General features: G+C 48.4%; 1 protein-coding gene and 1 long non-coding RNA gene across 10 annotated transcripts in view; both read left to right on the top strand.

The window, feature by feature from the left end:
* The window catches only part of LOC127927588 (probable glutamate--tRNA ligase, mitochondrial), a 19,981-nt gene extending 5,282 nt beyond the window's left edge, over positions 1-14,699 (top strand). Inside the window, exons 3-9 of the mRNA XM_052514217.1 lie at positions 2,805-2,864; positions 4,530-4,719; positions 5,147-5,214; positions 5,329-5,417; positions 6,295-6,443; positions 7,876-7,936; positions 14,637-14,699. Of these exons, the coding sequence (XP_052370177.1) occupies positions 2,805-2,864; positions 4,530-4,719; positions 5,147-5,214; positions 5,329-5,417; positions 6,295-6,443; positions 7,876-7,936; positions 14,637-14,699 (680 nt within the window). The remainder of the gene's footprint in view (positions 1-2,804; positions 2,865-4,529; positions 4,720-5,146; positions 5,215-5,328; positions 5,418-6,294; positions 6,444-7,875; positions 7,937-14,636) is intronic.
* A 1,832-nt stretch (positions 14,700-16,531) lies between these two features.
* LOC127927589 (uncharacterized) lies at positions 16,532-17,738 on the top strand. 9 transcript variants are annotated; one of them, XR_008128091.1, is made up of 4 exons: positions 16,532-16,813; positions 16,855-16,936; positions 17,061-17,103; positions 17,229-17,738. It is a non-coding gene; the product is annotated as an uncharacterized LOC127927589 (long non-coding RNA). The 9 variants fall into 9 exon arrangements; XR_008128092.1 differs by lacking the exon at positions 17,061-17,103 and adding an exon at positions 17,145-17,187; XR_008128087.1 differs by having other exon boundaries at positions 16,532-16,936.
* Positions 17,739-20,345: the final 2,607 nt, after the last annotated feature.

A 20,345-nucleotide genomic window follows, 5' to 3' on the forward strand; every position in this document is an offset into this window, starting at 1 on the left:
ATATGTTGGAGTGGGCTGGTAGGACAGACTTAATAACACACACACCTACACACACCAACACACACACACACACCACACACACACACCTAAACACAGACCAGAGCAGACTGGTGCAGGGAGCTGCAGAGTCTATAGAGGATATGTTGGAGTGGGCTGGTAGGACAGACTTAATAACACACACACCTACACACACCACACACACCTACACACTACACACACACACCTACACACACACCTAAACACAGACCAGAGCAGACTGGTGCAGGGAGCTGCAGAGTCTATAGAGGATATGTTGGAGTGGGCTGGTAGGACAGACTTAATACACACACCTACACACACACACACACACACACACCTAAACACAGACCAGAGCAGACTGGTGCAGGGAGCTGCAGAGTCTATAGAGGATATGTTGGAGTGGGCTGGTAGGACAGACTTAATAACACACACACCTACACACACCTACACACACACACACACACCTACACACAGACCAGAGCAGACTGGTGCAGGGAGCTGCAGAGTCTATAGAGGATATGTTGGAGTGGGCTGACTAACACACACACCTACACACACAATGGGGGGTCTAGGACAGACTTAACACACACACACACACCACACACACACACACACACACACACCACACACACACCTAAACACAGACCAGAGCAGACTGGTGCAGGGAGCTGCAGAGTCTATAGAGGATATGTTGGAGTGGGCTGGTAGGACAGACTTAATAAACACACACACCTACACACACACACACACACCTACACACACACACACACCACACCTAAACACAGACCAGAGCAGACTGGTGCAGGGAGCTGCAGAGTCTATAGAGGATATGTTGGAGTGGGCTGGTAGGACAGACTTAATAACACACACACCTACACACACCACACACACCACACACACACACACCTAAACACAGACCAGAGCAGACTGGTGCAGGGAGCTGCAGAGTCTATAGAGGATATGTTGGAGTGGGCTGGTAGGACAGACTTAATAACACACACACCTACACACACCTACACACACCTACACACACACACCTACACACACACACACACACACCTAAACACACACACCTACACACAGACCAGAGCAGACTGGTGCAGGGAGCTGCAGAGTCTATAGAGGATATGTTGGAGTGGGCTGGTAGGACAGACTTAATAACACACACACCAACACACACACACACACCTACACACACACACACCTACACACACACACCTACACACACCTACACACACACACACCTAAACACAGACCAGAGCAGACTGGTGCAGGGAGCTGCAGAGTCTATAGAGGATATGTTGGAGTGGGCTGGTAGGACAGACTTAATAACACACACACCTACACACACACACCTACACACACACACACACACACACCTACACACACACCTACACACACACACCTAAACACAGACCAGAGCAGACTGGTGCAGGGAGCTGCAGAGTCTATAGAGGATATGTTGGAGTGGGCTGGTAGGACAGACTTAATAACACACACACCTACACACACCAACACACACCTACACACACACACCCTAAACACAGACCAGAGCAGACTGGTGCAGGGAGCTGCAGAGTCTATAGAGGATATGTTGGAGTGGGCTGGTAGGACAGACTAATAACACACACACCTACACACACCTACACACACACACACCTACACACACCTACACACACACACACCTACACACAGACCAGAGCAGACTGGTGCAGGGAGCTGCAGAGTCTATAGAGGATATGTTGGAGTGGGCTGGTAGGACAGACTTAATAACACACACACCTACACACACCTACACACACACACACCTAAACACAGACCAGAGCAGACTGGTGCAGGGAGCTGCAGAGTCTATAGAGGATATGTTGGAGTGGGCTGGTAGGACAGACTTAATAACACACACACCTACACACACACTACACACACACACACACACACACACACACCTAAACACAGACCAGAGCAGACTGGTGCAGGGAGCTGCGAGTCTAATAGAGGATATGTTGGAGGGGCTGGTAGGACAGACTTAATAACACACACACCTACACACACACACACACACACACCACACACACCTACACACACACACACCTACACACAGACCAGAGCAGACTGGTGCAGGGAGCTGCAGAGTCTATAGAGGATATGTTGGAGTGGGCTGGTAGGACAGACTTAATAACACACACAATACACACACACACACACACACACCTACACACACACACACACACACACACACCTAAACACAGACCAGAGCAGACTGGTGCAGGGAGCTGCAGAGTCTATAGAGGATATGTTGGAGTGGGCTGGTAGGACAGACTTAATAACACACACACCTACACACACCTACACACACCTACACACACACACACACACCTAAACACAGACCAGAGCAGACTGGTGCAGGGAGCTGCAGAGTCTATAGAGGATATGTTGGAGTGGGCTGGTAGGACAGACTTAATAACACACACACCTACACACACCTACACACACCAACACACACCTACACACACACACACCAGGAACACACACACACACCTACACACACCACACACACACACCTACACACACACACACACCTACACACACCACACACACACACACCTAAACACAGACCAGAGCAGACTGGTGCAGGGAGCTGCAGAGTCTATAGAGGATATGTTGGAGTGGGCTGGTAGGGACAGACTTAATAACACACACATAACACACACCTACACACACCACACACACACACACCTACACACACACACACACCTACACACACACCTACACACACCTAAACACAGACCAGAGCAGACTGGTGCAGGGAGCTGCAGAGTCTATAGAGGATATGTTGGAGTGGGCTGGTAGGGACAGACTTAATAACACACACACCTACACACCTACACACACACACACCTACACACACCTACACACACACACACACACACACACCAACACACACACACCTAAACACAGACCAGAGCAGACTGGTGCAGGGAGCTGGCTGAGTCTATAGAGGATATGTTGGGTGGGCTGGTAGGACAGACTTAATAACACACACACCTACACACACCTACACACACACACACTACACCACACACACACACACACCTACACACACACACCTAAACACAGACCAGAGCAGACTGGTGCAGGGAGCTGCAGAGTCTATAGAGGATATGTTCATGGGCTGGTAGGACAGACTTAATAACACACACACCTACACACACACACACACTGGCACACACACACAGTCTAAACACACACACCTACACACAAACATGGGGGGTTGGTACACAGACTAAACACACAGAGTACACACACCTACACACACACACATACACACACTGGGGGTACACACACACACAGGACAGACACCAGGGAGTGGACACAGAGTTCATACTGGGGGTCTGGAGGACAGACTGGTGCAGGGAGTGGCTGAGTCTGTAGAGTTCATGCTGGGGGGTCTGGTAGGACAGACTGGTGCAGGGAGTGGCTGAGTCTGTAGAGTTCATGCTGGGGGGTCTGGTAGGACAGACTGGTGCAGGGAGTGGCTGAGTCTGTAGAGTTCATGCTGGGGGTCTGGTAGGACAGACTGGTGCAGGGAGTGGCTGAGTCTGTAGAGTGGTTCATGCTGGGGGTCTGGTAGGACAGACTGGTGCAGGGAGTGGCTGAGTCTGTAGAGTTCATGCTGGGGGTCTGGTAGGACAGACTGGTGCAGGGAGTGGCTGAGTCTGTAGAGTTCATGCTGGGGGTCTGGTAGGACAGACTGGTGCAGGGAGTGGCTGAGTCTGTAGAGTTCATGCTGGGGGGTCTGGTAGGACAGACTGGTGCAGGGAGTGGCTGAGTCTGTAGAGTTCATGCTGGGGGGTCTGGTAGGACAGACTGGTGCAGGGAGTGGCTGAGTCTGGTAGAGTTCATACTGGGGGTCTGGTAGGACAGACTGGTGCAGGGAGTGGCTGAGTCTATAGAGTTCATACTGGGGGGGTCTGGTAGGACAGACTGGTGCAGGGAGTGGCTGAGTATAGAGTTCATACTGGGGGGGTCTGGTAGGACAGACTGGTGCAGGGAGTGGCTGAGTCTATAGAGTTCATACTGGGGGGGGTCTGGTAGGACAGACTGGTGCAGGGAGTGGCTGAGTGTAGAGTTCATACTGGGGGGGTCTGGTAGGACAGACTGGTGCAGGGAGTGGCTGAGTCTGTAGAGTTCATGCTGGGGGGGTCTGGTAGGACAGACTGGTGCAGGGAGTGGCTGAGTGTAGAGTTCATGCTGGGGGGGTCTGGTAGGAACAGAGACATATTTAGATATTAAGGAGTTTGGACAACTTTTACAACAGACGTTAGAACCCGTGAGCGTTCCAACACATTCCAAGTATTTGGAATCTAATTCAGATTCTAGACATTCAGTTCCACAGCATTGTTTACATTCTAGAACACGCTGTGGACTCCGACCAGTCATAATTGCATTTTTGCCCATGTAATAATGGGGGCTAACGTGGATACCGTCCATCTCCATCCTTCCCTCCCCAGGTATCCCCCCAGACGAGAGTCCCCGTGGAGGAGGCCAGTACGGTCCCTACCTCCAGTCCCAGAGGCTGTCCCTGTACAGCCAGGCTGCTGACTCCTTGGTCCAGACAGGGAAGGCCTACCACTGCTTCTGCAGCCAGCAGAGACTAGAATTACTGAAGAGAGAGGCCCTACGCAGTGGACAGACACCGCGGTGAGTTGACTAAACACACACATACTTTTATTTATTTCATTTAACTAGGAAAGTCAGTTAACAAATTGTTATTTCCACTGACTCCCCGGCCAAACCCGGACGACGCTGGGCCAATGGTGCGGCCCCGCCCTATGGAACTCCCAATCACGGCCGGGTTGTGATACAGCCTGGAATTGAACCAGGGTCTGTAGTGACGCCTCTAGCACTGAGATGCAGTGCCTTAGACCGCTGTGATACAGCCTGGAATCGAACCAGGGTCTGTAGTGACGCCTCTAGCACTGAGATGCAGGGCCTTCGACCCGCTGCACCTCCTCGGGAGCCCCAATAACATGGATGAGCCAGCTACCTGACGATCTATTGTCTGTCTAATAACATGTTTAAATAGACTAAATACTCACACACGTTACTGAACATTCCTCTACTGCAGGTATGACAACAGGTGCAGACACCTCCGCCCAGACCAGCTAGAGGAGAGCTGGATCAGAAGGTCCCCATGTGATCAGGTTCCGACTGGAGTCTGGTAGAACCCTTCAACGACCTGGTCTTTGGCTGGAACCGTCATGAGGTGGCCCAGGTAAACCAGCAGATATGTGAGATAGATAAACACAGGCTGTACCGTGATCAGGTTCCGTCTGGAGTCTGGAGTAGAACCCTTCAACGACCTGGTCTTTGGCTGGAACCGTCATGAGGTGGCCCAGGTAAACCAGCAGATATGTGAGATAGATAAACACAGGCTGTACCGTGATCAGGTTCCGTCTGGAGTAGAACCCTTCAACGACCTGGTCTTTGGCTGGAACCGTCATGAGGTGGCCCAGGTAAACCAGCAGATATGTGAGATAGATCAACACAAGCTGTACCCGCAAGCAGTGTGACATTTTTAAATGTTTTTAAATTTCCGACGCCCGGCAACAAGTAACCTCAGATTTGCAAGTCCTTTTCTTATTTCAAAACACATATAATTGAAACTCCGCCTCCCATCCCAAGTTAAAGGAGACCCCGTGTTAATCTGACGGTTCCCCACCTGGAAAATGTAGTAGATGGATAGAGAACATCTACTCCTTCCTCTTCCCAAAGGGATATTCAATCTGCTTTTTAATGTTTGTTTTACCCATCTACCAATAGGGGCCCTTCGTTGCGAGGCATTGGAAAACCTCCCTGGTCTTTGTGGTTGAATTTGTGTTTTGAAATTCACTGAAATACAGATAATTGTATGTGTAGGGTACAGAGTTGAGGTAGTCATTAAAAAAATCATGATAAACACTATTATTGAACACAGAGTGAGGCCATGCAACTTTATTATCTGACTTGTTAAGCCCATGTTTACTCCTGAACTGATTTAGACTTGCCGTAACAAAGGGGTTAAACATTGACTCAAGACATTTCAGCTTTTCATTTTTTTTATTAATTTGTATAAAACAAAATGGAATAACAGAATTCCACTTTGACATTATGGGATGTTGTGTGTTGGCCAGTAGCGAACAAAAATATCCATTTAAATTTTTGAATTCAGGCTGTAACACAACAAAATGTGGGGAAAAGTCAGAACGGTGTGAATAGTTTCTGCTCCTGCTCCAGGTTGAAGGAGACCCTGTTGTGTTGAAAGCTGATGGTTTCCCCACCTATCACCTGGCTAACGTAGTAGACGACCACCTGATGAAGGTCAGCCACGTCCTGAGAGGATCAGAGTGGCTCATCTCTACCTCCAAACACCTGCTGCTCTACAGGTACACACACACACACACACCTGCTGCTGTACAGGTACACACACACACACACACACCTGGCTAACATAGTAGACGACCACCTGCTGCTGTACAGGCACACACACACACACACCTGCTGCTGTACAGGTACACACACACACCTGCTGCTGTACAGGTACACACACACACACACACCTGCTGCTGTCCCACAGGGACACACCCATACAAAAATTTGTACAATACTAATATTCAGAATAATAGTACATTTTATTCACTCTTTTCAAGATACGCAAGGACACGTACAGAGCAAAATATAATAACATAGTAATTATGAGCATGAGAATATCAGAGGCAATGGACTAAAATGTATGTACAAAGTACATTCCTAAAGGGTGGGTTGCTTTGTTATGTTATTGTTGTTGTTCCAGGGCTCTGGGCTGGAAGCCCCTGGTTATGTTATTGTTGTTATTCCTGGTTATGGGCTCCAGGGCTCTGGGCTGGAAGCCCCTGGTTATGTTATTCCAGGGCTCTGGGCTTGTTGTTATTCCAGGGCTCTGGGCTGGAAGCCCCCTGGTTATGTTATTGTTGTTATTCCAGGGCTCTGGGCTGGAAGCCCCTGGTTATGATATTGTTGTTATTCCAGGGCTCTGGGCTGGAAGCCCCTGGTCATGTTATTGTTGTTATTCCAGGGCTCTGGGCTGGAAGCCCCTGGTTATGTTATTGTTGTTATTCCAGGGCTCTGGGCTGGAAGCCCCTGGTTATGTTATTGTTGTTATTCCAGGGCTCTGGGCTGGAAGCCCCTGGTTATGTTATTGTTGTTATTCCAGGGCTCTGGGCTGGGTTAAGCCCCTGGTTATGTTGTTGTTATTCCAGGGCTCTGGGCTGGAAGCCCCTGGTTATGTTATTGTTGTTATTCCAGGGCTCTGGGCTGGAAGCCCCTGGTTATGTTATTGTTGTTATTCCAGGGCTCTGGGCTGGAAGCCCCTGGTTATGTTATTGTTGTTATTCCAGGGCTCTGGGCTGGAAGCCCCTGGTTATGTTATTGTTGTTATTCCAGGGCTCTGGGCTGGAAGCCCCTGGTTATGTTATTGTTGTTATTCCAGGGCTCTGGGCTGGAAGCCCCTGGTTATGTTATTGTTGTTATTCCAGGGCTCTGGGCTGGAAGCCCAGTTATGTTATTGGTTGTTCCAGGGCTCTGGGCTAAGCCACCTGGTTATGTTATTGTTGTTATTCCAGGGCTGGGAGCCCTGGTTATGTTATTGTTGTTATTCCAGGGCTCTGGCTGGAAGCCCCTGTTGTTATTCCAGGTTATGTTATGTTGTTGTTATTCCAGGGCTCTGAAGCTGGACTATGTTATTGAGGGCTCTGGGCTGGAAGCCCCTGGTTATGTTATTGTTGTTATTCCAGGGCTCTGGGCTGGAAGCCCCTGGTTATGTTATTGTTGTTATTCCAGGGCTCTGGGCTGGAAGCCCCGGTGTATCGGACACCTTCCTCTCCCCTCAACAGAGATGGCAGTAAGCTTCAAGAGACAGGAGATATCTACATACAGAGTTTCCAGAGGAGTGGGCCCCCTGAAGCACTTGGATATCACCACACACTGTGGATCTGGCTTCAACAGTAATTCCAGGGGGCAGGGGGATATCTTTATACAGAGAAGTATTCCAGGGCTCTAGAGGGAATAGGGGTCAGATGTTATTCCACTCTGGGGGAATAGGGGTCAGATATTCCAGGGTGGACTATAGAGGGAATATTTATTAGTCCAGGGCTCTAGTGGACTGGTTATGTTAGGGAATAGGAGTCAGATGTAGTGGACTATATAGGGAATAGGAGTCAGATGTAGTGGACTATTCCAGGGAATGGGGAGTCTGATGTAGTGGACTATATAGGGGAATAGGAGTCAGATGTAGTGACTATTATTCCAGGGCTCTAGGGAATATGTTAGTCAGATGTAGTGGACTATATAGGGAATAGGAGTCAGATGTATTGGACTATTAGGGAATAGGAGTCAGTTATGTAGTGGATTATTCCAGGGAATGGGCTGGAGTCAGATGTAGTGGACTATAGAGGGAATAGGAGTCAGATGTATTGGACTATATTCCAGGGCTCTAGGAGCCCCTGGTTATGTTATGTTATTCCAGGGCTCTGGACTATAGCCCCTAGGGGTTATAGGGTCAGAAGTAGTGGACTATTCCAGGGAATGGCTGGGAGCCCCTGGTTATGTAGTATTATTCCAGGGCTCTATAGAGGGAATAGGGTCTGGAAGTAGTGGACTATTCCAGGGGGGTCAGATGTAGTGGACTATATAGGGGTCAGAAGCCCCCGGTTAGTTATTGGACTAGGGCTCTGGGCTGGAATGGTTATGTCAGTTGTATTCCAGGACTATGGGGGATGGGGTCATGATGTAGTGGACTATTCCAGGGAATAGGAGTCTGGATGTAGTGGACTATTAGGGCTCTGGGTCGGAAGTAGTTGGACTATTCCAGGGGGAATAGGCCCCTGGTCATTGTTGTTATTCCAGGACTCTGAGCTGGAATAGGACACCTCTCCTCCTCAACAGAGATGGCAGTGGACTCCAAGAGACAAGGGAATATACAGAGTTTCAGATGTACCTGAAGACTATATCACCACACAGGGAATAGGCTTCAACAGTCAGAGAGGGGGGTAGGGGATCTTTATAGAGGGAAGTAGTGCACTATAGAGGGAATCAGATGTAGTGGACTATATAGGGAATAGGGGTGAGATGTAGTGGACTATAGAGGGAATAGGAGTCAGAAGTAGTGGACTATATAGGGAATAGGAGTCAGATGTAGTGGACTATATAGGGAATAGGAGTCAGATGTAGTGGACTATACAGGGAATAGGAGTCAGATGTAGTGGACTATATAGGGGTCAGATGTAGTGGACTATAGAGGGAATAGCGGTCAGATGTAGTGGACTATAGAGGGAATAGGAGTCAGAAGTAGTGGACTATAGAGGGAATAGGGGTCAGATGTAGTGGACTATATAGGGAATAGGAGTCAGATGTAGTGGACTATAGAGGGAATAGGAGTCAGATGTAGTGGACTATAGAGGGAATAGGAGTCAGATGTAGTGGACTATAGAGGGGTCAGAAGTAGTGGACTATAGAGGGGTCAGAAGTAGTGGACTATAGAGGGAATAGGGGTCAGATGTAGTGGACTATAGAGGGAATAGGAGTCAGATGTAGTGGACTATAGAGGGAATAGGGGTCAGATGTAGTGGACTATAGAGGGAATAGGGGTCAGATGTAGTGGACTATAGAGGGAATAGGAGTCAGATGTAGTGGACTATAGAGGGAATAGGGGTCAGATGTAGTGGACTATATAGGGGTCAGAAGTAGTGGACTATACAGGGAATAGGAGTCAGAAGTAGTGGACTATATAGGGGTCAGATGTAGTGGACTATATAGGGGTCAGAAGTAGTGGACTATATAGGGGTCAGAAGTAGTGGACTATAGAGGAAATAGGGAGTCAGAAGTAGTGGACTATAATGGGGTCAGATGTAGTGGACTATAGAGGGATTGGGGTCAGATGTAGTGGACTATATAGGGAATGGGGTCAGATGTAGTGGACTATATAGGGAATAGGGTCAGATGTAGTGGACTATATAGGGGTCAGATGTAGTGACTATAGAGGGAATAGGGGTCAGATGTAGTGGAATACAGGGAATAGGAGTCAGAAGTAGTGGACTATAGAGGGAATCCTGGTCAGATGTAGTGGACTATAGAGGGAATAGGAGTCAGAAGTAGTGGACTATAGAGGGAATAGGGGTCAGATGTCATGGACTATAGAGGGAATAGGGGTCAGATGTAGTGGACTATAGAGGGAATAGGGGTCATCCTGTAGTGGACTAGGAATAGGAGTCAGATGTAGTGGACTATAGAGGGAATAGGAGTCAGATGTAGTGGACTATAGAGGTCATCCTGTCAGATGTAGTGGACTATGAATAGGGTCAGATGTGTCCCCTATGGAATAGGAGTCAGATGTAGTGGACTATAGAGGAATAGGAGTCAGATGTAGTGGACTATAGAGGGAATAGGAGTCAGATGTAGTGGACTATGAGGGGTCAGATGTAGTGGACTATAGAGGGAATAGGGGTCAGATGTAGTGGATATATAGAGGGAATAGGGTCAGATGTCATGGACTATCATCCTGAATCCCCCTGTCATCCTGTCCCCTGGTCATCCTGCAGGAATAAGTCAGATGTAGTGGACTATAAGGGAATGGTCAGATGTAGTGGACTATAGAGGGAATAGGGAGTTCAGATGTAGTGGACTAAGAGGGACCAGGAGTCTGTAGTGGACTAGACCTGGACAAACTACCTGAGTTTAACAGGTAACTACCTGTCTCTGTCTGACTATCTGCCCTGTAGACCTACAGGAATAGGGGTCAGTGTAGTGGACTACCTGTCTCTGTCTGAATGGTCTGCTAGTAGTGGACATACTAGGGAATAGGAGTCAGATGTAGTGGACTATGAGGGAATAGGTCTCTGCCCTGTAGTGGACTATAGAGGGTTTAAGTCAGAAGTAGTGGACTATAGGGTCTGTCAGATGTAGTGACTAGACCTGGAACACACTACCTAGAGGAATAGGAGTAGAAGTAGTGGACTATATAGGGAATAGGAGTCAGATGTAGTGGACTATACCTGAGGGAATAAGTCAGAAGTAGTGGACTATATAGGGAATAGGAGTCAGATGTCTGGACTGTCTAGGTAGGAGTCAGATGTAGTGGACTATAGAGGAAATAGGAGTCAGAAGTAGTGGACTATAGAGTTTAATAGAGTCAGATGTAGTGGACTATATAGGGGTCAGATGTAGTGGACTATACAGGGAATAGAGTCACCTGTAGTGGACTATAAGGGAATAGGGGTCAGAAGTAGTGGACTATGAAATAGGAGTCAGATGTAGGACTATACCTGAGTAGTTATACAAGGAATAGGAGTCAGATGTAGTGGACTGTATAGGGAATAGGGCTCAGAAGTAGTGGACTATAGAGGAAATAGGAGTCAGAAAGTGGACTATATAGGGGTCTGTCTGTAGTGGACTAGACAGGGAAAACTACCTGAGTGGACATATAGGAATATGTCTAGTGGACTATGCCCTGCTAGGAAATAGGAGTCAGAAGTAGTGGACTATATAGGGGTCAGATGTAGTGGACTATACAGGGAATAGGAGTCAGATGTAGTGGACTATATAGGGAATAGGGGTCAGAAGTACCTGGACTATAGAGGTAATAGTCAGAAGTAGTGGACTATATAGGGGTCAGATGTGTAGTGGACTATACAGGGAATAGGAGTCAGATGTAGTGGACTATATAGGGAATAGGGGTCTGAAGTAGTGGACTATAGAGGGAATAGGAGTCAGAAGTAGTGGACTATAGAGAAATAGGGTCAGATGTAGTGGACTATATAGGGTAGGGGTCTGAGTAGTGGACTGCTAGAGGGAATGGAGTCAGAAGTAGTGGACTATAGAGGAAATAGGGGTCAGAAGTAGTGGACTATATAGGGGTCAGATGTAGTGGACTATACCAGGAATAAGTCAGAGTAGTGGACTACCTAGGGAATAGGGTCAGATGTAGTGGACTATAGAGGAAATAGGGGTCAGAAGTAGTGGACTTTAGGGGTCAGAAGTAGTGGACTATCTCTGCCCTAGCTAGACCTGGACAAACTACCTGAGGGAATAGGAGTCAGAGTAGTGGACTATAGAGGGAATAGGGGTCAGAGTAGTGGACAAACTACCTGAGGAATAGGAGTCAGACCTGTAGTCTGACTATCTGAGGGAATAGGGGTCAGAAGTAGTGGACTATTAGGGAATAGGAGTCAGAAGTAGTGGACTATCTAGGTCTCTGCCCTGCTAGACCTGGACACACTATTGAATAGGAGTTTAACTATAGTAGGGAATAGGGGTCAGAAGTAGTGGACTATATAGAATAGGAGTCAGAAGTAGTGGACTATAGAGGAATAAGTACAGATGTAGTGGACTGTATAGGGAATCTGCCCTGCTAGATGTAGTGGACAAACTAGGGAATAGGGGTCAAGTACAGTGGACTATATAGGGAGTCAGATGTAGTGGACTATAGACCTGGAAAACTACCTGAGTTAACTGTATAGGGGTCTCTGTAGTGGACTATATAGGGTCTCTGCCCTGGACTATACCTGGACAAACTACCTGAGTTTAACAAGTGGACTACCTAGGGGTCAGAAGTAGGGACTGTCTAGGGGTCTGTGTAGTGGACTATAGACCTGGAGTCAGAAGTAGTGGACTATATAACAAGTAGTGGACTACCTGGGTCAGAAGTAGTGGACTATATAGGGCCCTGCAGTAGACCTAGGGGACAAACTACCTGGAGTTAGAGGGAATAGGGGTCAGAAGTAGTGGACTATATAGGGAATAGGAGTCAGATGTAGTGGACTCTGCCCTAGGGGTAGACCTGGACTAAATAGGGAGTTTAACATGTAGTGGACTATAGAGGGGTCAGAAGTAGTGGACTATAGAGGGACAAACTCAGATGTAGTGGACTAACAAGGGAATAGAGTCAGATGTAGTGGACTATAGAGGGAATAGGGAGCAGATGTAGTGGACAAAGGGAATAGGAGTCAGATGTAGTGGACTATAGAGGAATAGCGGTCTGTCTGTAGTGGACTATAGAGGGAATAGGAGTCAGATGTAGTGGACTATATAGGGAATAGGAGTCAGATGTAGTGGACTATGTAGAGGGAATAGGAGTCAGATGTAGTGGACTATAGAGGGAATAGGAGTCAGAACTACCTGGACTATTAGGGAATAGGAGTCAGACCTGTAGTGGACTATAGAGGGAATAGGAGTCAGATGTAATGGACTATACCTGGAATACCCTAGAAGTCTGTCTGTCTGTCTGTCTGTCTGTCTGAGGGAATAGGAGTCTGTAGTGGACTATCTGAGGGAATGGAGTCTGTAGTGGACTATATAGGAATAGGAGTCAGATGTAGTGGACTATATGGAATAGGAGTCAGATGTAGTGGACTATAGAGGGAATAGGAGTCAGATGTAGTGGACTATAAAGGGAATAGGAGTCAGATGTAGTGGACTATAGAGGGAATAGGAGTCAGATGTAGTGGACTATAGAGGGAATAGGGGTCAGAAGTGTGGACTATAGAGGGAATAGGAGTCAGGTAGTGGACTATAGAGGGAATAGGAGTCAGAAGTAGTGGACTATGAGGGAATAGGGAGTCAGATTTAGTGGACTATAAAGGGAATAGAGTCAGATGTAGTGGACTATATAGGGAATAGGATCAGATGTAGTGGAAATCAAGGGAATAGCAACATGTAGTGGACTTAGGGTTAGGTCAAGTAGTTGATTATTTAGGGGAATAGAGGTCAGATGTAGTGGACTTAGAGGAATTTAGTCGTGATGTAGTGGACTATATAGGGGCTGTCAATAGAGGACTATATTGGACTGAGTCAGATGTAGTGGACTAATTGGTTGATGTAGAGGACTATATAGGGTCAATGGAGGAGTCAGTCAGATGTAGTTCTATATAGGGTCAGATGTAGTGACTTGGGGATCAGCTGTAGAGGACTTATAGGGGTCAGAGCAACTATATAGGGTCAGATGTCAAGACTATATAGGGGTAGATATAGAGGACTATATGGGGTCAGATGTAGAGGACTATATTGGTCAGAGGTAGAGGACTATACAGGGGTCAGATGTAGAGGACTATATAGGGGTCAGATGGAGGACACAGGGGATGTAGAGGACTATACAGGGGTCAGATGTAGAGGACATAGGGTCAGATGTAGAGCACTAGGGAGTGGGTCAGGGAGTGGACTATAAAGGGGTCAGATGTAGAGGACTATATAGGGTCAGATGTAGAGGACTATATAGGGAGTGGAGGACAGGGGTCAGATGGAGGACTATATATAGGGAGTGGAGGACATATAGTGGGGTCAGATGTAGTGGACTATATAGGGGCCAGATGGAGGACGCAGGGAGTGGAGGTAAGATGCTGCAGGGACCGTATAAGAGGGGAACGACTATAAAGGGGTCAGATGTAGAACATTTAAGATTACCAGTCACTATGTAGGGGCAGATGTAGAGGACTCTTATCCAGAGACTATATAGACAGATGTACAGGACTATAGGGGTCTGTCTGCACTGTGTCCATTTGCCTGAAACACTATGAATGTCCCCCTGTAATCCTGTCCCCTGTCTCCCCCAGGTAACCGTGACCTGGACAAACTATGAGTTTAACAAGGAACTGACCGGAGTTCAACCCTTCTAAGATCACCACCCACTCTGCCCTGCTAGACCTGGACAAACTACCTGAGTTTAACAAGTACACTACCTGTCTGTCTCTCTCTGTGTCCATCTCTCCCCTCCCTGCTACACCTGGACACACTACCTGTCTGTCTCTGTGTCCATCTCTCCCCTCCCTGCTAGACCTGGACAAACTACCTGAGTTTAACAAGTACACTACCTGTCTGTCTGTCTCTGTGTCCATCTCTCCCCTCCCTGCTAGACCTGGACAAACTACCTGAGTTTAACAAGTACACTACCTGTCTGTCTGTCTCTGTGTCCATCTCTCCCCTCCCTGCTAGACCTGAACAAACTACCTGAGTTTAACAAGTACACTACCAGTCTACCTGTCTGTCTGTCTGTCAACCATCTCTCCCCTCCCGCTAGACCTGAACAAACACCTGAGTTTAACACAGTACACTACCTGTCTGTCTCTCTCTGTGTCCATCTCTCCCCTCCCTGCCTAGACCTGGACAAACTACCTGAGTTTAACATGCACACTCCTTCTCATTGCCATCTGGGGCCCTAACTATGACCTCAACAAACAGCTGGTTTACAGACCTACCTGTCTGTCTGTCTGTCTGTGAGGGGTTATCATCAGAGCAACTCCCTGCTACACCTGGACACTATGATCTGTCTCTTCAGAGTTCCAGATGGGAGAACCCCTCCCTTTGGCACAGGGAGTGGACACACAGGGAGTTAACATGACTCCTTGTCATTGCCACAGGGAGGGGTACTGGGAGTGGAACTATGAGTGGAGCACAGGGAGGAGCACAGGCAGAGTGGAGCACAGGTTGTTTGAATAGGGAGGGATCACAGGGAGCAACTCCTGGAGCCCAGGTTCTGGAGCTCATTAATGATAGAATCTTCAGGGAGTTGGAGCTTGGCACAGGGAGTGGAGCGTCAGGGTCTCTTTGGAGTGGAGCCCAGGGAGTGGAGCCCAGGGAGTGGAGCAGGGTGGAGGGAGTGGAGCACAGGGAGTGGAGCACAGGGAGGTGGAACGAGTAGCTAAGGGACTGGTTACAGGGGCTACAGGTGGTGGTTGCACTGTGTATTTCTGCCTGTATATTGTGTCTGGGACCTGCCCCCATTCAGTCAGCGCAGATAAATGAGCTCTAATCACGGGGTCATGAGCTTCAGGAATGCAGTTTGATTAGTCAGATGGAGAGAGGGAGTGGAGCCCATCAGTGGAGCCCAGGGAGTGGAGCCAGGGAGTCAGCCAGGGTGGAGCACAGGGAGGGAACGTTAGGACCTCAGACTGTTACAATTCTTCTCCTAAGGTGGTGCTGTTTAACTGTGATTTCTCCTGTAGTAATCTCTATAATCCCCCATTCAGTCATGATAAATGACTCCAATAATCACCTATCATGATCTTCGGTTCAGAATGCAGTTTGATTGGTGAGGGATCTGCAGGACCTCAATCAGGCCCCTGGGTCCTGACTACACAAGTCCCACCCTGGTTCTAGCAACCATGATTACATCACACGGGTTCTACACCTTAATTTAAGCGACCAGTCCTTAGGTAACCATGACCTCATCACAGAGGTTCTACATTGGCCTGGTGCAAGGTAACTATGACCTCATCACAGGGTTCTACACCAGGATGCAGGTAACTATGACCTCATCACACGAGGTTCTACACCTGCGCAAGGTAACTATGACCTCATCACACGGGTTCTACACCAGCGCAAGGTAACTATGACCTCATCACAGGGTTCTACACCTGCGCAAGGTAACTATGACCTCATCACAGAGGTTCTACACCTGCGCAAGGTAACTATGACCTCATCACAGGGTTCTACACCTGCGCAAGGTAACTATGACCTCATCACAGAGGTTCTACACCTGCGCAAGGTAACTATGACCTCATCACAGAGGTTCTACACCTGCGCAAGGTAACTATGACCTCATCACAGAGGTTCTACACCTGCGCAAGGTAACTATGACCTCATCACAGAGGTTCTACACCTGCGCAAGGTAACTATGACCTCATCACAGAGGTTCTACACCTGCGCAAGGTAACTATGACCTCATCACAGGGGTTCTACTCCTGCCCAAGGTAACTATGACCTCATCACAGAGGTTCTACTCCTGCCCAAGGTAACTATGACCTCATCACAGGGGTTCTACTCCTGCCCAAGGTAACTATGACCTCATCACAGGGGTTCTACTCCTGCCCAAGGTAACTATGACCTCATCACAGGGGTTCTACACCTGCGCAAGGTAACTATGACCTCATCACAGGGGTTCTACACCAGCCCAAGGTAACTATGACCTCATCACAGGGGTTCTACACCAGCCCAAGGTAACTATGACCTCATCACACGGGTTCTACACCAGCCGCAAGGTAACTATGACCTCATCACACGGGTTCTACACCAGCGTGCAAGGTAACTATGACCTCATCACACGGGTTCTACACCAGCGCAAGGTAACTATGACCTCATCACACGGGTTCTACACCAGCGTGCAAGGTAACTATGACCTCATCACACGGGTTCTACTCCTGCCCAAGGTAACTATGACCTCATCACACGGGTTCTACACCAGCGTGCAAGGTAACTATGACCTCATCACACGGGTTCTACACCAGCGTGCAAGGTAACTATGACCTCATCACACGGGTTCTACACCAGCGTGCAAGGTAACTATGACCTCATCACAGAGGTTCTACACCAGCGTGCAAGGTAACTATGACCTCATCACACGGGTTCTACACCAGCGTGCAAGGTAACTATGACCTCATCACACGGGTTCTACACCAGCGTGCAAGGTAACTATGACCTCATCACAGAGGTTCTACACCAGCGTGCAAGGTAACTATGACCTCATCACACGGGTTCTACACCAGCGTGCAAGGTAACTATGACCTCATCACACGGGTTCTACACCAGCGTGCAAGGTAACTATGACCTCATCACACGGGTTCTACACCAGCGTGCAAGGTAACTATGACCTCATCACACGGGTTCTACACCAGCGTGCAAGGTAACTATGACCTCATCACAGGGGTTCTACACCAGCGTGCAAGGTAACTATGACCTCATTACACGGGTTCTACACCAGCGTGCAAGGTAACTATGACCTCATCACACGGGTTCTACCAGCGTGCAAGGTAACTATGACCTCATCAGCTGGGTTCTACACCAGCGTGAAGGTAACTATGACCTCATTACACTGGGTTCAACACCAGCGTGCAAGGTAACTATGACCTCATCACATGGGAGCCTGCGTCTGTCTGGAGGTCACCATGACCTCATGTGTCGGGTTCTACACCAGCGTGAAAAGGTAACTCATGACCTATCACAACTGTCCACCTGGTGTCCCCAGACTATGTGGAGCATCTGTCTGTTGGGTTCAACACCTCCTGTCTGTCTCGTGTCTGTCATCACTCTGGGTCATATCTCCCGGTGTCTGTCTCTCTCAGGTTCTTCTCCTGTCTGTCAGAATGTGACCTCTCTCAGGGTCATATCTCCTCTGTGTCTGTCTCTCTCTCAGGGTCATATCTCCTCTGTGTCTGTCTCTCTCTCAGGGTCATATCTGCCTGTGTGTCTCAGGGTCATATCTCCTGTGTCTGTTCATCTCAGGGTCATATCTGTCTCTGTGTCTGTCTCTCTCTCAGGGTCATATCTCCTCTGTGTCTGTCTATCTCTCAGGGTCATATCTCCTCTGTGTCTGTCTCTCTCTCAGGGTCATATCTCCTCTGTGTCTGTCTCTCTCTCAGGTCATATCTCCTCTGTGTCTGTCTCTCTCTCAGGGTCATATCTCCTCTGTGTCTGTCTCTCTCAGGGTCATATCTCAGCTCTGTGTCTGTCTCTCTCTCAGGGTCATATCTCCTCTGTGTCTGTCTGGAGGTCTCTCTCTCAGTCCTCAGGGTCATATCTCCTCTGTTGTCTCTCTCTCAGGGTCATATCTCCTCTGTCTCTCTCTCTCAGGGTCATATCTCCTCTGTGTCTGTCTCTCTCTCAGGGTCATATCTCCTCTGTGTCTGTCTCTCTCTCAGGGTCATATCTCCTCTGTCTCTCTCTCAGGGTCATATCTCCTCTGTGTCTGTCTCTCTCTCAGGGTCATATCTCCTCTGTCTGTCTCTCTCTCAGGGTCATATCTCCTCTGTGTCTGTCTCTCTCTCAGGGTCATATCTCCTCTGTGTCTGTCTCTCTCTCAGGGTCATATCTCCTCTGTGTCTGTCTCTCTCTCAGGGTCATATCTCCTCTGTGTTTGTCTGTCTCTCTCTCATATCTCTCTCAGGGTCATATCTCCTCTGTGTTTGTCTCTCTCTCAGGGTCATATCTCCTCTGTGTTTGTCTCTCTCTCAGGGTCATATCTCCTCTGTCTGTCTCTCTCTCAGGGTCATATCTCCTCTGTGTCTGTCTCTCTCTCAGGGTCATATCTCCTCTGTGTCTGTCTCTCTCTCAGGGTCATATCTCCTCTGTGTCTGTCTCTCTCTCAGGGTCATATCTCCTCTGTGTCTGTCTCTCTCTCAGGGTCATATCTCCTCTGTGTCTCTCTCTCAGGGTCATATCTCCTCTGTGTTTGTCTCTCTCTCAGGGTCATATCTCCTCTGTGTCTGTCTCTCTCTCAGGGTCATATCTCCTCTGTGTTTGTCTCTCTCTCAGGGTCATATCTCCTCTGTGTCTGTCTCTCTCTCAGGGTCATATCTCCTCTGTGTCTGTCTCTCTCTCAGGGTCATATCTCCTCTGTGTCTGTCTCTCTCTCAGGGTCATATCTCCTCTGTGTCTGTCTCTCTCTCAGGGTCATATCTCCTCTGTCTCTCTCTCAGGGTCATATCTCCTCTGTGTCTGTCTCTCTCTCAGGGTCATATCTCCTCTGTGTTTCTCTCTCTCTCAGGGTCATATCTCCTCTGTGTTTGTCTCTCTCTCAGGGTCATATCTCCTCTGTCTGTCTCTCTCTCAGGGTCATATCTCCTCTGTGTCTGTCTCTCTCTCAGGGTCATATCTCCTCTGTGTCTGTCTCTCTCTCAGGGTCATATCTCCTCTGTGTCTGTCTCTCTCTCAGGGTCATATCTCCTCTGTGTCTCTCTCTCTCTCAGGGTCATATCTCCTCTGTCTCTCTCTCAGGGTCATATCTCCTCTGTGTCTGTCTCTCTCAGGGTCATATCTCCTCTGTCTGTCTCTCTCTCAGGGTCATATCTCCTCTGTGTCTGTCTCTCTCTCAGGGTCATATCTCTCTGTGTCTGTCTCTCTCTCAGGGTCATATCTCCTCTGTGTCTGTCTCTCTCTCAGGGTCATATCTCCTCTGTGTCTCTCTCTCAGGGTCATATCTCCTCTGTGTCTCTCTCTCTCAGGGTCATATCTCCTCTGTCTGTCTCTCTCTCAGGGTCATATCTCCTCTGTGTCTGTCTCTCTCTCAGGGTCATATCTCCTCTGTGTCTGTCTCTCTCTCAGGGTCATATCTCCTCTGTGTCTGTCTCTCTCTCAGGGTCATATCTCCTCTGTGTCTGTCTCTCTCTCAGGGTCATATCTCCTCTGTGTCTGTCTCTCTCTCAGGGTCATATCTCCTCTGTGTCTGTCTCTCTCTCAGGGTCATATCTCCTCTGTGTCTGTCTCTCTCTCAGGGTCATATCTCCTCTGTGTCTGTCTCTCTCTCAGGGTCATATCTCCTCTGTGTCTGT

This window comes from Oncorhynchus keta, unplaced genomic scaffold (genome assembly GCF_023373465.1).
Source record: "Oncorhynchus keta strain PuntledgeMale-10-30-2019 unplaced genomic scaffold, Oket_V2 Un_scaffold_15414_pilon_pilon, whole genome shotgun sequence".
NCBI lineage: Eukaryota > Metazoa > Chordata > Actinopteri > Salmoniformes > Salmonidae > Oncorhynchus > Oncorhynchus keta.